This window comes from Patella vulgata, chromosome 7, assembly GCF_932274485.2.
Source record: "Patella vulgata chromosome 7, xgPatVulg1.2, whole genome shotgun sequence".
NCBI classification, from domain to species: Eukaryota; Metazoa; Mollusca; class Gastropoda; family Patellidae; genus Patella; species Patella vulgata.
In genome coordinates, this window is record NC_065885.2 from 25,835,910 (window position 1) to 25,853,383 (window position 17,474).

General features: G+C 41.8%; 2 protein-coding genes across 2 annotated transcripts; both read right to left on the reverse strand.

Moving 5' to 3' along the window:
* Nucleotides 1–1,693: 1,693 nt before the first annotated feature.
* On the reverse strand, nucleotides 1,694–2,781 carry LOC130013649 (histone H1-delta-like). Its single transcript, XM_056102501.1, has one exon. The coding sequence runs from the start codon at nucleotides 2,431–2,433 to the stop codon at nucleotides 1,852–1,854; it is 582 nt and encodes a 193-aa protein (XP_055958476.1). The 5' UTR covers nucleotides 2,434–2,781; the 3' UTR covers nucleotides 1,694–1,851.
* Nucleotides 2,782–15,998: 13,217 nt separating this feature from the next.
* LOC126827441 (histone H1-delta-like) lies at nucleotides 15,999–17,086 on the reverse strand. Its single transcript, XM_050556761.2, has one exon. The coding sequence runs from the start codon at nucleotides 16,736–16,738 to the stop codon at nucleotides 16,157–16,159; it is 582 nt and encodes a 193-aa protein (XP_050412718.1). The 5' UTR covers nucleotides 16,739–17,086; the 3' UTR covers nucleotides 15,999–16,156.
* Nucleotides 17,087–17,474: the final 388 nt, after the last annotated feature.

The following is a 17,474-nucleotide window of genomic DNA, read 5'->3' on the forward strand; positions in this document are numbered from 1 at the left end:
CCCCACCCCTTACCTTAATTATTACTATCACTACCCTTATTATCTGCAGCCGGCGTAATCCAATCCAATTCAATTCAATTCAACACGAAATAAAAGGAAAGGAAAAGAAAACAAAACAAATTACGAATCCAATCAAATGAAACCATAAGATTATATGAGATGCCACGCCACGCCATAACATAATGACATAGGCGCATTCATTCATTCATTCATTCATTCATTCATTCATTCATTCATTCATTCATACGTACGTACGTACGCGCGTGCGTGCGTGCGGTCATTATTCGTTCGTTCGTTCGTTCGTTCGTTCGTTCGTTCGTTCATTCATTCATTCATTCATTTATTTATTTATTTATTTATTCATTCATTCATTCATTCATTCATTCACCGAAAAAGAAGAAACGAATGAATGAAGGAGTGAGTGAATGAATGAAGGAGTGAATGAATGAATAAATGAATGAATGAATGAATGAATGAAAAAGTAGGGAAGAAAGATTGACATTACAGGACATATATGTGATGTGTGGTGGAACGCAGAAAATTGAAGCTGGCGTGAACGAGAAAACACAGTCTCTCTCACAGGTCCGCGCTTAACTCCTATAATAACCGAAATTCAGTGTAGGGTAATCATACTTGCTGTTTTCTTTGAACGAGCAACATCGAATCAACTCTTGCAAAATGTCTGGACGAGGAAAGGGAGGAAAAGGTTTGGGAAAAGGAGGAGCCAAACGTCACAGGAAAGTCCTTCGTGATAACATCCAGGGTATCACTAAACCAGCCATCAGACGTTTGGCCCGACGAGGTGGTGTAAAACGTATTTCTGGTTTGATCTACGAAGAAACCCGTGGTGTCCTTAAAGTATTTTTGGAAAACGTCATCCGAGATGCTGTCACATACACCGAGCATGCCAAGCGAAAGACCGTCACAGCCATGGATGTCGTCTACGCTTTGAAGAGACAAGGCCGAACTCTGTACGGTTTCGGAGGTTAGATCTGACAACGCTCACAAAGCATATCAAACGGCCCTTTTCAGGGCCACCTAAATTATTCAGAAAGAAAACCTTCATATTCTAATTAATTAGTAAAACCCAAACAAAACAAAAATTAAAAAAAAAAAAACCCGACCCCCTTCAGAAAATAGCACAAACAAGAGGTGCGGTAGTTTAGGGCGACCCATAAGACCCGTGCCGTACCCGATTTAATGCTTCAAGTAGTTCTTTACACACATAATACTCGCGCACAACCCGACACATTTCAGCTGACAGCCTCCATGTTCAAGGTGCCAATGTCCACTCCGGAGAACTATGTACTCTACTTCGGCGATATATATCTGCCCCCTATTCAACAATTGGTTGGTATACTGTTTTGTGGTGCGACCCGACTCCAATTCCCACCTGTTACAAGCATAAGGACTAATTTTAATACACAAGAACAGAATTTAGCGCTTTCGGCTAAAAGCGTCCATTTAGGACTTAAAATATCTGGAAACTCTTATAGAGTAGTATTCAGCATGCGTGCTCGCCCGACAGATGATGATGGGTTAGTTGTATTTTACGTCCGCTTCCACCGAGGTGATATCTCAGACAATGACGTGTTATGTGTACAAGGTGCATTAATTTACAATGTGATTAGTGAGAAATAATAGGATGATTAGGTTTTCATATATATGTACATAGGACAATAAACACGACAGGTCAGGGGATAGGCTTTATGTGTGAATTGATCACTTACTATGCGACAAATGGTTACATTTTTTCGATTAGAATATGGAAAGGCATTCTTTCGTGGAAATTTGGGGTGGCCCTGAAAAGGGCCGTTTTACAGTCGTGCAATAAAGCTCGGGGAAAGACATTTAGGCCTTTTTAGGTTTGGCGGCAGCTTTCTTCTTGGGGGCTGCCTTTTTGGCTGGCTTTGCGGTTTTAACCTTTTTAGGGGTTTTCACCTTTTTGGGTGACTTGGCCTTCTTTGGTTTTACTGTCTTCTTGGCTCCGGCGGCTTTAGCCTTTTTCGGTGTAGCGGCTTTCTTGGGTGCTGCTTTCTTTGCCTTGGGTTTCTTGGCGGTGGCCGTTTTCTTAGCAGGAGACTTTTTAGCGGCTTTCTTCACTTTGGGTTTTTCGGCCTTTACGTCACCAAGTTTGAAGGAACCGGCTGCTCCCGTGCCCTTGGCCTGCTTAATAACTCCGGACTTGACACCGTTTTTCAGGGCGGTTTTTACCCGGGAGTTAGCCATGTTCGAATCGGATCCGACCTTGTAGTTAGCCATGACGTATTTCAAGATAGCTTGTCGTGATGAACCACTCCTTTCCTTCAAACTGCCAATGGCAGCGCGGATCATGTCAACGTATTTCGGGTGTGTGGCGGCTGCCTTGGGCTTGGATGCCATCTTCTTTTTTGGTGATTTTGTCGCGGGTGCTTGAGCTGCTACATCTGCCATTTTCACTAGAATAAGGTCTGTGTTTGCGTAGGATGCAAAAACGTCGTACTTCTTCCGCTGTCAACTAGGGAATGAGCCGCGATGGTTCGTGAAAAAACATACCAGGCGGGCGCGGACTTCGTAGAGAGCACTTATTCGCCCCGGACGCAAATCACCACAACTATGTGTTTATTGCTTCGCATTTTCTCCCAAATTCAAACTTAGTTTTAGATGGGAGAAAAATTGGACTACGCCATTCGAAAGAGAAGAAATCGGGCTTTACACTCATACAAATATTGTGTACTCCCAGTGTATACTTAGTCTGAGAACCAGGCTTGAAAGGCGCACATTGAGTCTCTCAAATACAAACCCGTCCTTTTACACTCACTTTTACCCTCGAATTTTAGCTTTGATTTCGTGCAGGGGGCGAGAGCCGACTAGAAGAAACATCAGACTTGCAGTTCAGCCCATTTTCTTTCAAATTGATACGGCACGAAGGGCTGTGGCAGGATTCCCACGCGGACACTAAAAACACGTTCACTCAATGAACCGCCATTACGGACGGGCTTTATTGCTTCATGCCATCGACAAGTGAAATTCATTCATCCATCTGTTATTCTATTCTGCAGATGTATTCCCTGTGTGTGCGTGCGTAATTTCTTTCCATGATTTCATTTCATTTCATTTGATAGGGGGGAGGGGGGAGTGTAATGTAATGTAATGTAATGTTTTGCTTTGCTTTGCTTTGCTTTGCTTTGCTTTGCTTTGCTTTGCTTTGCTTTTATTATAGAACATGGAAACGTTTCTTTCTGAACGAGTTAGGTGGCCCTGAAAAGGGCCGTTTTAATAACACAAAGCCAAGTAATTTAGGCTCGTTCTCCTCGGATTCTTCGGGCGAGCTGGATGTCCTTGGGCATAATGGTGACTCGCTTGGCGTGGATGGCGCACAAGTTGGTGTCTTCGAAAAGTCCAACCAGGTAAGCCTCGCTGGCTTCTTGCAGGGCCATGACGGCGGAGCTCTGGAACCGGAGATCGGTCTTGAAATCCTGGGCGATTTCACGGACTAATCGCTGGAAGGGGAGCTTTCGGATGAGAAGCTCGGTGCTCTTCTGGTATCGACGGATTTCTCGGAGAGCCACGGTACCTGGCCTGTATCGATGGGGTTTTTTCACACCGCCGGTGGCGGGGGCACTCTTTCTAGCGGCCTTGGTGGCGAGCTGTTTTCGTGGGGCTTTGCCTCCAGTCGATTTACGGGCAGTCTGCTTGGTTCGAGCCATCTTTACTTTAGTCTTCTCTTCTTCTTGTCGAGTCCGAGTAGAAATGAAACACCAAACACCTCTCCTTCTACTATAAATACACACACAAATTCACAAAGCTCGCAAAGCGCGGCACGCAACGCCATTGGTCGCCTCAGCCAGAATCCGGCCCTCCCATTGGTTCAAAATGAAACGCTTTCATTGGTTGAATTCCAACACTGTTTCCCAACTCCATTTCTCGATCCGATTTTAGAATGCATGTCCCAAACTGCATTTCTGGTTCTTGTCTACCCTTCTTCTTTTTCCCCTTTCCTCTCCTTTCTACTCTTTTTCTTTTCCCCCCGTTTCCTTTTATCGCTTGTTCGTTTCTTTTTTTTGTTTTTGTTTTGTGTTCGTTCGCTCGCTCGCTCGCTCATGCTTTTTCGGGAGCTTCCGTGTTTTCATAAGACAAGACTGGGCATCGAGACTTGCCTCAACTTAATTGCTAAGAAAACATGCTATGAAAACATGCACGAGGAGCTTGTGCCTATATAATCATATGAATTGATCTGTCGTCATTCACCCTTGTCACCTCACCTCACGCCCGTACCCCTTGTCTTACGCGTCTATCAGCCAGGGATAGACGAGTAGACCCAAGTCGTAATCAGTGCTATATTGAGAAGTGTCATTTTTCAGGTAAACTGTTTGTCATATTGTGCGAGATCGTTCTTTGTATGTTTATGTATTTGTATTCTGGGTTTTTTTTTTGTCTATTTATATATTTGTTTGTTTTCTTTTTGTCTGTCTATTTATATATTTGATATATGTACTTTGATGTAATTTTTCTTTTCCAATTATCGCTTTAGGGTTAGGCTTAGGGTTGGGGTTGGATCGCATTGAACTGAATGGAACGGGGTGGGTGTGGCATTTGATTCGTATAGAACATGAAGGTTTTCTTTCTGAATGATTTCGGTGGCCCTGAAAAGGGCCGTTTTTGTTTCGGTTTCGGGTGGGAAACATTTATTTGCTGCTGGTATATTTGGTGACAGCCTTGGTACCTTCGCTGACGGCGTGCTTAGCCAATTCACCGGGCAACAAAAGTCTGACGGCAGTCTGGATCTCCCTGCTTGTGATGGTTGATCTTTTGTTGTAATGGGCCAGTCTTGAGGCTTCGGCAGCGATTCTTTCGAAGATGTCGTTGACGAAACTGTTCATGATGGACATCGCCTTGCTGCTCACACCGGTGTCGGGGTGGACTTGTTTCAAGACTTTGTAAATGTAGATGCTGTACGATTCCTTTCGTCTCCTCTTCCTTTTCTTGTCCCCGGAGCGTGCGGCTTTCGCCTTTCCGGCTTTCTTGGCGCCTTTCGATGAGACCTTTGGTGGCATGACTGCTGTAACAAGTTAGAACAGTGAATGTTGGCCCGAACTGGCCAAAAAGCCTTTTATACAGACCATGTGAGTCGGGAAATCGGATCGAGCGTGCTAGCGACGATCGCGCGGACCTCATCGTAAGCATGATATACAGCCCCCGACTCTGTTTGGCGGGCATAAAAGGAAAACTAACTAACAAAAACATCATCAGCCCAATACTCTTCAATATAATGATTAACGATCTTATTAGCTACGTAGGGAACGGCACTGAATCCGCACTCTTTGCTGATGACAGTTCATTCTGGAAAGCCTCAGACAACCTAGGCATAATCAAAAAATCTCTTCAATACACACTAAAACAAATTTCAAAATGGGCAAACGAATGGGGATTCAAAATTTCAGAAGGCAAAACAGTAGCAATACTGTTTCATCCAACAGACAATAACAGGATAATCGAGTTAAACCTCAATGGCTCAAGAATTGAATTCAAAACAGAGGCCAAATTTCTTGGCATGACATTCGACTCAAAACTATCTTGGAAACCTCATATTGATGGCTTAATAAACAGAACATCTAAAACACTCAACATGATGAAATATATCAGAGGGACGCAATGGGGCGCAGACAGAAATACACTCATGCTAATCTACAGATCACTAATCCGCTCGGTAATCGACTACGGATGTTTGGCTTATGCCAATGCAAGTGATGCACAACTAAACAAACTAAACATAATACAAAACAAAGCACTAAGACTGATAACAAGAGCCGCCATAGGAACCAAAACAGTTGCCCTATTACAAGAGATGGGAGAACTCCCGCTTGATCTCAGGCGGGAGGAACTGTCACTCAAGTATTGGGGAAAACTACAAATGTTAAAAGAGAGATGTCCAACATACAAGTGCCTCAATCAATTCAAACGTATAGGCTTCAGGAAAAACACCCGTCCTATGACATTCGGACAAATGTCCAACGATATTTTAAACAAACATAGCTTGAAAGGTACAATTATACAGACAAAAACATATCCTACCATCCCACCTTGGAAACTAAGCAATCCAATCACCAACACGCACCTAAGCAACATTACAAACAAACATGTAAATCCCACAGAAGCTAAAGCTCTAGCACTCCAACTGATAAACAGCAAATGGGCAGATCATCTCAAAATCTACACAGATGGATCCAAAAATACCACACAGGGATCTACAGGGTACGGCATACACATACCCAAAGCAAAGCTAAACATCAGGAAAAGGATACCAGAACACTGTTCTGTGTACACCGCTGAACTGATGGCCATTAAAACTGCACTAGAATGGCTAGCCACGCAAACGCACCAAAAAGCCGTAATCCTGACCGATTCCCTGAGTAGCGTGAAATCCATAGAATCAGATTCCTCAAAAAGTAGGCAGGACATAATCGGTCAAATTAGGGATATCAACCAAAAAATTAGAAACAACGGAAGGGAGGTAATCCTTGCGTGGATCCCCTCCCACATCAATATTCTCGGCAACGAAAAAGCCGACACATTAGCCAAGGAGGGGACGTCACTCAAGGAATTAGACTATTTAGAATACAGCAGCCAGGAATTTACAAGCATAGCTAAAACAAAGATCAAAGAAGCATGGAAAACCCGTCTACAACAAGAAAACACCCATCGCTATCAAATAGATAGCAATCTTGTCGACAAGGTTTACATCAACCATCCTTCCATCAAAATATGCAAACTAATCACTAGGCTTAAAACAGTAAATGTAATCAGAGATTTCACCTATACACCAATAAAATGCCCGTGTGGACAAATTGCAACCACACCACACCTGCTAATCAACTGTAATCAACTATACGATGAACGTCAACCAATGATCAAAAAACTAACGGAGAGGGGAAAAACTCTCTGTCTTAAATCCCTACTCTCTCCATCACCTAATGAGAGATACTGGACATCTCAGCTTATCTGGGACTTTGTTGAAAAAATAGGAATGACAAAATACATATAACAAACAAAACCAACCAATATCAACACAGTAGAACGAAATCGCAAAAATGTCCCCTCGAGGGAAGCGCAAATCGTTCTACGACTCAGATAATATTACATTAAAACTAATTAACCAAGCACATTCACACAAAATCACACAGCAGGATGATGAGTAAAAACGTCCTCTCGAAGGAAGCTCATTCATTCTACACCTCTAAAAATACTTGGCAGCAGGGTATTGGCGCAAAACTGTCCCCACCGAGGGAAACGCTACATACCCTGAAAACTCAATGGATTATATCATCTTTATTTTAATTAGACTAAACAAAACATTGATTGTAGATCTAAATAATCAACCATATATGCTTTATTGTACCTTATGAAATTTGAATAAAATTAGTTTATAGATCATATTTTTTATTACTTCATGTCGATTAAATAAATATTGATTGTATATTGATTAACATATATGCCATAACGGATTTTTACCACTTGTAATTAACAAATATTGTAACTGATTGTCTATTAATAAAGATTGACTATATAAACGGAACTCATTACCCCTAGTACTACCACTAGTAATTAACGAATACTGCAACTGATTATCGATTTATCATCTCTCAATCAAAAAACTCTACGGCAAGCCGAGCGTCTTGGCAATCAAACAAACAGCCGAGACCCAGCTTACACAAATCAATCACGCCCAGGGTGTCAAACAGATGGTATAAATTAACTCACGAAAAAATGCAAATCATTCATCGTCATGGCCAGTAAATTGAACGTCGCACTAACAGGATCTTCGTATATGACGCATCTCCAGAGGTACGCCAGGAAAACCAACCAACCAATCCACCATCACCACAACATTCAGAACTACGGAGTAGGTGGGGCCACAGTTGCCAAATGCAGAAGTAGGGTAAGCCAAATAACCAGAGCCACAGATATAGCACTTGTCTATATCGGGGGCAACGACATTCGACCCCGCACTGACCCTGAAACACTCGCTGACCACATCATCGAGGTCATGCTTGCCATCCAGGGTAGAGTGGGGATGATACCTGTCATCTGGATAAATTCATACCCAAGGCTATTACCCAGATACTTCGCTGATCCCCTCAAGTATATTCGTATACAAGAGAGGTTAAATCAGCACATGCTCAGGAAACTGGCCGAACACCCCATGCTGCACTACGGGGGCACCTACTCCTACAAGACGAACAAATGGAAAAAGGCTACGGAAAAGATGCTCCAGACAGACGGAATCCACCTAAACGACACGGAACACCAAAATCTAATGGACATGATACGAATATTAATATATGAAACAGCCCAATATTACTATGGGATAGGAAAACCACCACAGTACATAGGAAAGTCATGGAAGATCGACAACTGCCTCAGTCTCTTCCATGACTCAATAAGTATCTTTTAAAACTCTTTTACTACTATTGTATTAAAAACCTAAATACCCCTAACATCATTCAATATTATTACCTTCCAGATTCATCTTACTCTACAGTAAATTACTACTATTATTATTCTTATCTAATTACTCTTACTTTCATTTTTTGTTTTACTCTTATTATCTTCTTTACTATTATTATTATTTTTAGCCCCCTCCCCCCCACCACCCAGAAGCCTAACCAGACGAAACCGTCACACATATCACTGTAAGACCAGATACTATCTTTTTCCTTCTCTCTTTTCAGGAGCTGGATTCTTCCTTCTGAGAACCAACAACAAAGGAATGAACCATAGAAACAAAATACAAACAATACCACCATACCGGACAACATATCCAAATGGAAGGAAGAATGGACCAGGCCCTAAAACTCACCAACAAGCCCCAAGGAAGAGTTGCACCGCCCTGCCATTCGACCGGACAGAACGACCTGACCAACCAAGATAACAAAATAGATATATATATATGTTCGTCCACCTTCATGTATACAAATGTCTCTGTCTGTGTAAATGTTCGTCCATGTCCATGTCTGTCCTACCATATGTCTGTAACCGTCCCAGTTTGCACTTGTTACACCTGTTAAATCACGTCTCGTCTCTGTATATTCGTTGCACATATATATCTATTAAAAAAAAAAAAAAAAAAAAAAAAAAAAAAAACCTAATTAATCCACACTAATCCACTAATCACGTTGTAAATACTATCACCATGCACATATAACACGTAATTGTCTGCGATATCACCTCGGTGGAAGCGGACGTTAAATAAAACTAACTCACACACACACACAAAAACAAAAATGAAACATCGTCATATCGTCCAGTAAGTCTTACATCCACCTTATGCAAAACACTAGAGACAATAATCACAAATAGGCTAAAATTTCACTGCGAAAGCAACAACATTTTCACAAAGCAACAAAGCGGCTATCGGTCCGAAAGATCAACAGCAGACCACATCATTAGATTACAACATGACATCTCCAGAGCATTTACACATAACAGATACCTTTGTGCCATTTTCATCGACTTAACAAAGGCCTTCGACCTAGTATGGGTGGATGGTCTTTTACACAAACTCCATAATGCAAAAATCAAAGGCCGAATGTACAAGTGGATAGAAGACTTCCTCAACGATAGGCATATCAGGGTACGCGTAGGAAATTGCTTAAGTGACAAATTTAAAATGGAAAACGGAACGCCACAGGGATCCGTCATCAGCCCAATACTCTTCAATATAATGATTAACGATCTTATTAGCTACGTAGGGAACGGCACTGAATCCGCACTCTTTGCTGATGACAGTTCATTCTGGAAAGCCTCAGACAACCTAGGCATAATCAAAAAATCTCTTCAATACACACTAAAACAAATTTCAAAATGGGCAAACGAATGGGGATTCAAAATTTCAGAAGGCAAAACAGTAGCAATACTGTTTCATCCAACAGACAATAACAGGATAATCGAGTTAAACCTCAATGGCTCAAGAATTGAATTCAAAACAGAGGCCAAATTTCTTGGCATGACATTCGACTCAAAACTATCTTGGAAACCTCATATTGATGGCTTAATAAACAGAACATCTAAAACACTCAACATGATGAAATATATCAGAGGGACGCAATGGGGCGCAGACAGAAATACACTCATGCTAATCTACAGATCACTAATCCGCTCGGTAATCGACTACGGATGTTTGGCTTATGCCAATGCAAGTGATGCACAACTAAACAAACTAAACATAATACAAAACAAAGCACTAAGACTGATAACAAGAGCCGCCATAGGAACCAAAACAGTTGCCCTATTACAAGAGATGGGAGAACTCCCGCTTGATCTCAGGCGGGAGGAACTGTCACTCAAGTATTGGGGAAAACTACAAATGTTAAAAGAGAGATGTCCAACATACAAGTGCCTCAATCAATTCAAACGTATAGGCTTCAGGAAAAACACCCGTCCTATGACATTCGGACAAATGTCCAACGATATTTTAAACAAACATAGCTTGAAAGGTACAATTATACAGACAAAAACATATCCTACCATCCCACCTTGGAAACTAAGCAATCCAATCACCAACACGCACCTAAGCAACATTACAAACAAACATGTAAATCCCACAGAAGCTAAAGCTCTAGCACTCCAACTGATAAACAGCAAATGGGCAGATCATCTCAAAATCTACACAGATGGATCCAAAAATACCACACAGGGATCTACAGGGTACGGCATACACATACCCAAAGCAAAGCTAAACATCAGGAAAAGGATACCAGAACACTGTTCTGTGTACACCGCTGAACTGATGGCCATTAAAACTGCACTAGAATGGCTAGCCACGCAAACGCACCAAAAAGCCGTAATCCTGACCGATTCCCTGAGTAGCGTGAAATCCATAGAATCAGATTCCTCAAAAAGTAGGCAGGACATAATCGGTCAAATTAGGGATATCAACCAAAAAATTAGAAACAACGGAAGGGAGGTAATCCTTGCGTGGATCCCCTCCCACATCAATATTCTCGGCAACGAAAAAGCCGACACATTAGCCAAGGAGGGGACGTCACTCAAGGAATTAGACTATTTAGAATACAGCAGCCAGGAATTTACAAGCATAGCTAAAACAAAGATCAAAGAAGCATGGAAAACCCGTCTACAACAAGAAAACACCCATCGCTATCAAATAGATAGCAATCGTGTCGACAAGGTTTACATCAACCATCCTTCCATCAAAATATGCAAACTAATCACTAGGCTTAAAACAGTAAATGTAATCAGAGATTTCACCTATACACCAATAAAATGCCCGTGTGGACAAATTGCAACCACACCACACCTGCTAATCAACTGTAATCAACTATACGATGAACGTCAACCAATGATCAAAAAACTAACGGAGAGGGGAAAAACTCTCTGTCTTAAATCCCTACTCTCTCCATCACCTAATGAGAGATACTGGACATCTCAGCTTATCTGGGACTTTGTTGAAAAAATAGGAATGACAAAATACATATAACAAACAAAACCAACCAATATCAACACAGTAGAACGAAATCGCAAAAATGTCCCCTCGAGGGAAGCGCAAATCGTTCTACGACACAGATAATATTACATTAAAACTAATTAACCAAGCACATTCACACAAAATCACACAGCAGGATGATGAGTAAAAACGTCCTCTCGAAGGAAGCTCATTCATTCTACACCTCTAAAAATACTTGGCAGCAGGGTATTGGCGCAAAACTGTCCCCACCGAGGGAAACGCTACATACCCTGAAAACTCAATGGATTATATCATCTTTATTTTAATTCGACTAAACAAAACATTGATTGTAGATCTAAATAATCAACCATATATGCTTTATTGTACCTTATGAAATTTGAATAAAATTAGTTTATAGATCATATTTTTTATTACTTCATGTCGATTAAATAAATATTGATTGTATATTGATTAACATATATGCCATAACGGATTTTTACCACTTGTAATTAACAAATATTGTAACTGATTGTCTATTAATAAAGATTGACTATATAAACGGAACTCATTACCCCTAGTACTACCACTAATAATTAACGAATACTGCAACTGATTATCGATTTATCATCTCTCAATCAAAAACTCTACGGCAAGCCGAGCGTCTTGGCAATCAAACAAACAGCCGAGACCCAGCTTACACAAATCAATCACGCCCAGGGTGTCAAACAGATGGTATAAATTAACTCACGAAAAAATGCAAATCATTCATCGTCATGGCCAGTAAATTGAACGTCGCACTAACAGGATCTTCGTATATGACGCATCTCCAGAGGTACGCCAGGAAAACCAACCAACCAATCCACCATCACCACAACATTCAGAACTACGGAGTAGGTGGGGCCACAGTTGCCAAATGCAGAAGTAGGGTAAACCAAATAACCAGAGCCACAGATATAGCACTTGTCTATATCGGGGGCAACGACATTCGACCCCGCACTGACCCTGAAACACTCGCTGACCACATCATCGAGGTCATGCTTGCCATCCAGGGTAGAGTGGGGATGATACCTGTCATCTGGATAAATTCATACCCAAGGCTATTACCCAGATACTTCGCTGATCCCCTCAAGTATATTCGTATACAAGAGAGGTTAAATCAGCACATGCTCAGGAAACTGGCCGAACACCCCATGCTGCACTACGGGGGCACCTACTCCTACAAGACGAACAAATGGAAAAAGGCTACGGAAAAGATGCTCCAGACAGACGGAATCCACCTAAACGACACGGAACACCAAAATCTAATGGACATGATACGAATATTAATATATGAAACAGCCCAATATTACTATGGGATAGAAAAACCACCACAGTACATAGGAAAGTCATGGAAGATCGACAACTGCCTCAGTCTCTTCCATGACTCAATAAGTATCTTTTAAAACTCTTTTACTACTATTGTATTAAAAACCTAAATACCCCTAACATCATTCAATATTATTACCTTCCAGATTCATCTTACTCTACAGTAAATTACTACTATTATTATTCTTATCTAATTACTCTTACTTTCATTTTTGTTTTACTCTTATTATCTTCTTTACTATTATTATTATTTTTAGCCCCCTCCCCCCCACCACCCAGAAGCCTAACCAGACGAAACCGTCACACATATCACTGTAAGACCAGATACTATCTTTTTCCTTCTCTCTTTTCAGGAGCTGGATTCTTCCTTCTGAGAACCAACAACAAAGGAATGAACCATAGAAACAAAATACAAACAATACCACCATACCGGACAACATATCCAAATGGAAGGAAGAATGGACCAGGCCCTAAAACTCACCAACAAGCCCCAAGGAAGAGTTGCACCGCCCTGCCATTCGACCGGACAGAACGACCTGACCAACCAAGATAACAAAATAGATATATATATATGTTCGTCCACCTTCATGTCTGTAAAATGTGTGTATACAAATGTCTCTGTCTGTGTAAATGTTCGTCCATGTCCATGTCTGTCCTACCATATGTCTGTAACCGTCCCAGTTTGCACTTGTTACACCTGTTAAATCACGTCTCGTCTCTGTATATTCGTGGCACATATATATCTATTAAAAAAAAAAAAAAAAAAAAAAAAAAAACCTAATTAATCCACACTAATCCACTAATCACGTTGTAAATACTATCACCATGCACATATAACACGTAATTGTCTGCGATATCACCTCGGTGGAAGCGGACGTTAAATAAAACTAACTCACACACAGTTTTCGCTACTCATTTGTCTGTTTAAGTTAAACGACGAACGATCATCATTCAACATGTCTGGACGAGGAAAGGGAGGAAAAGTAAAGGGAAAGAGTAAGACCCGATCATCCCGGGCTGGATTACAGTTCCCCGTCGGTCGTATCCATCGACTTCTCCGAAAGGGAAACTATGCCGAGAGAGTTGGAGCCGGAGCCCCAGTTTACTTGGCTGCAGTCCTTGAGTACCTAGCTGCCGAAGTTCTCGAGTTGGCTGGCAACGCCGCCCGTGACAACAAGAAATCCAGAATCATTCCCCGTCATCTCCAGTTGGCCATCCGAAACGACGAGGAATTGAACAAGCTGTTGTCCGGAGTAACTATCGCCCAAGGTGGTGTTCTACCCAACATCCAAGCTGTGCTCCTGCCCAAGAAATCCGAGAAGGCTACTTCAAAATAAAAAGCAGCTTTTTGTTGATAAAAAAAAAACGGCCCTTTTCAGGGCCACCTAAATATATCAGAGAGAAAACGAACATATTCTAATATTCGCAAAATTACGTACATGTAGATGTGCGCAGCCCCAAGCCTGAAACTCGACACAAAACATCAACTTACCTTACCCCCACCCCTTACCTTAATTATTACTATCACTACCCTTATTATCTGCAGCCGGCGTAATCCAATCCAATTCAATTCAATTCAACACGAAATAAAAGGAAAGGAAAAGAAAACAAAACAAATTACGAATCCAATCAAATGAAACCATAAGATTATATGAGATGCCACGCCACGCCATAACATAATGACATAGGCGCATTCATTCATTCATTCATTCATTCATTCATTCATTCATTCATTCATTCATACGTACGTACGTACGCGCGTGCGTGCGTGCGGTCATTATTCGTTCGTTCGTTCGTTCGTTCGTTCGTTCGTTCATTCATTCATTCATTCATTTATTTATTTATTTATTCATTCATTCATTCATTCATTCATTCACCGAAAAAGAAGAAACGAATGAATGAAGGAGTGAGTGAATGAATGAAGGAGTGAATGAATGAATAAATGAATGAATGAATGAATGAATGAATGAATGAAAAAGTAGGGAAGAAAGATTGACATTACAGGACATATATGTGATGTGTGGTGGAACGCAGAAAATTGAAGCTGGCGTGAACGAGAAAACACAGTCTCTCTCACAGGTCCGCGCTTAACTCCTATAATAACCGAAATTCAGTGTAGGGTAATCATACTTGCTGTTTTCTTTGAACGAGCAACATCGAATCAACTCTTGCAAAATGTCTGGACGAGGAAAGGGAGGAAAAGGTTTGGGAAAAGGAGGAGCCAAACGTCACAGGAAAGTCCTTCGTGATAACATCCAGGGTATCACTAAACCAGCCATCAGACGTTTGGCCCGACGAGGTGGTGTAAAACGTATTTCTGGTTTGATCTACGAAGAAACCCGTGGTGTCCTTAAAGTATTTTTGGAAAACGTCATCCGAGATGCTGTCACATACACCGAGCATGCCAAGCGAAAGACCGTCACAGCCATGGATGTCGTCTACGCTTTGAAGAGACAAGGCCGAACTCTGTACGGTTTCGGAGGTTAGATCTGACAACGCTCACAAAGCATATCAAACGGCCCTTTTCAGGGCCACCTAAATTATTCAGAAAGAAAACCTTCATATTCTAATTAATTAGTAAAACCCAAACAAAACAAAAATTAAAAAAAAAAAAACCCGACCCCCTTCAGAAAATAGCACAAACAAGAGGTGCGGTAGTTTAGGGCGACCCATAAGACCCGTGCCGTACCCGATTTAATGCTTCAAGTAGTTCTTTACACACATAATACTCGCGCACAACCCGACACATTTCAGCTGACAGCCTCCATGTTCAAGGTGCCAATGTCCACTCCGGAGAACTATGTACTCTACTTCGGCGATATATATCTGCCCCCTATTCAACAATTGGTTGGTATACTGTTTTGTGGTGCGACCCGACTCCAATTCCCACCTGTTACAAGCATAAGGACTAATTTTAATACACAAGAACAGAATTTAGCGCTTTCGGCTAAAAGCGTCCATTTAGGACTTAAAATATCTGGAAACTCTTATAGAGTAGTATTCAGCATGCGTGCTCGCCCGACAGATGATGATGGGTTAGTTGTATTTTACGTCCGCTTCCACCGAGGTGATATCTCAGACAATGACGTGTTATGTGTACAAGGTGCATTAATTTACAATGTGATTAGTGAGAAATAATAGGATGATTAGGTTTTCATATATATGTACATAGGACAATAAACACGACAGGTCAGGGGATAGGCTTTATGTGTGAATTGATCACTTACTATGCGACAAATGGTTACATTTTTTCGATTAGAATATGGAAAGGCATTCTTTCGTGGAAATTTGGGGTGGCCCTGAAAAGGGCCGTTTTACAGTCGTGCAATAAAGCTCGGGGAAAGACATTTAGGCCTTTTTAGGTTTGGCGGCAGCTTTCTTCTTGGGGGCTGCCTTTTTGGCTGGCTTTGCGGTTTTAACCTTTTTAGGGGTTTTCACCTTTTTGGGTGACTTGGCCTTCTTTGGTTTTACTGTCTTCTTGGCTCCGGCGGCTTTAGCCTTTTTCGGTGTAGCGGCTTTCTTGGGTGCTGCTTTCTTTGCCTTGGGTTTCTTGGCGGTGGCCGTTTTCTTAGCAGGAGACTTTTTAGCGGCTTTCTTCACTTTGGGTTTTTCGGCCTTTACGTCACCAAGTTTGAAGGAACCGGCTGCTCCCGTGCCCTTGGCCTGCTTAATAACTCCGGACTTGACACCGTTTTTCAGGGCGGTTTTTACCCGGGAGTTAGCCATGTTCGAATCGGATCCGACCTTGTAGTTAGCCATGACGTATTTCAAGATAGCTTGTCGTGATGAACCACTCCTTTCCTTCAAACTGCCAATGGCAGCGCGGATCATGTCAACGTATTTCGGGTGTGTGGCGGCTGCCTTGGGCTTGGATGCCATCTTCTTTTTTGGTGATTTTGTCGCGGGTGCTTGAGCTGCTACATCTGCCATTTTCACTAGAATAAGGTCTGTGTTTGCGTAGGATGCAAAAACGTCGTACTTCTTCCGCTGTCAACTAGGGAATGAGCCGCGATGGTTCGTGAAAAAACATACCAGGCGGGCGCGGACTTCGTAGAGAGCACTTATTCGCCCCGGACGCAAATCACCACAACTATGTGTTTATTGCTTCGCATTTTCTCCCAAATTCAAACTTAGTTTTAGATGGGAGAAAAATTGGACTACGCCATTCGAAAGAGAAGAAATCGGGCTTTACACTCATACAAATATTGTGTACTCCCAGTGTATACTTAGTCTGAGAACCAGGCTTGAAAGGCGCACATTGAGTCTCTCAAATACAAACCCGTCCTTTTACACTCACTTTTACCCTCGAATTTTAGCTTTGATTTCGTGCAGGGGGCGAGAGCCGACTAGAAGAAACATCAGACTTGCAGTTCAGCCCATTTTCTTTCAAATTGATACGGCACGAAGGGCTGTGGCAGGATTCCCACGCGGACACTAAAAACACGTTCACTCAATGAACCGCCATTACGGACGGGCTTTATTGCTTCATGCCATCGACAAGTGAAATTCATTCATCCATCTGTTATTCTATTCTGCAGATGTATTCCCTGTGTGTGCGTGCGTAATTTCTTTCCATGATTTCATTTCATTTCATTTGATAGGGGGGAGGGGGGAGTGTAATGTAATGTAATGTAATGTTTTGCTTTGCTTTGCTTTGCTTTGCTTT

Excerpts from the sequence above, each read along its gene's own strand:
- LOC130013649 (XM_056102501.1), bottom strand. The coding sequence starts at position 2,433 with ATGGCAGATGTAGCAGCTCAAGCACCCGCGACAAAATCACCAAAAAAG.
- LOC126827441 (XM_050556761.2), bottom strand. The coding sequence starts at position 16,738 with ATGGCAGATGTAGCAGCTCAAGCACCCGCGACAAAATCACCAAAAAAG.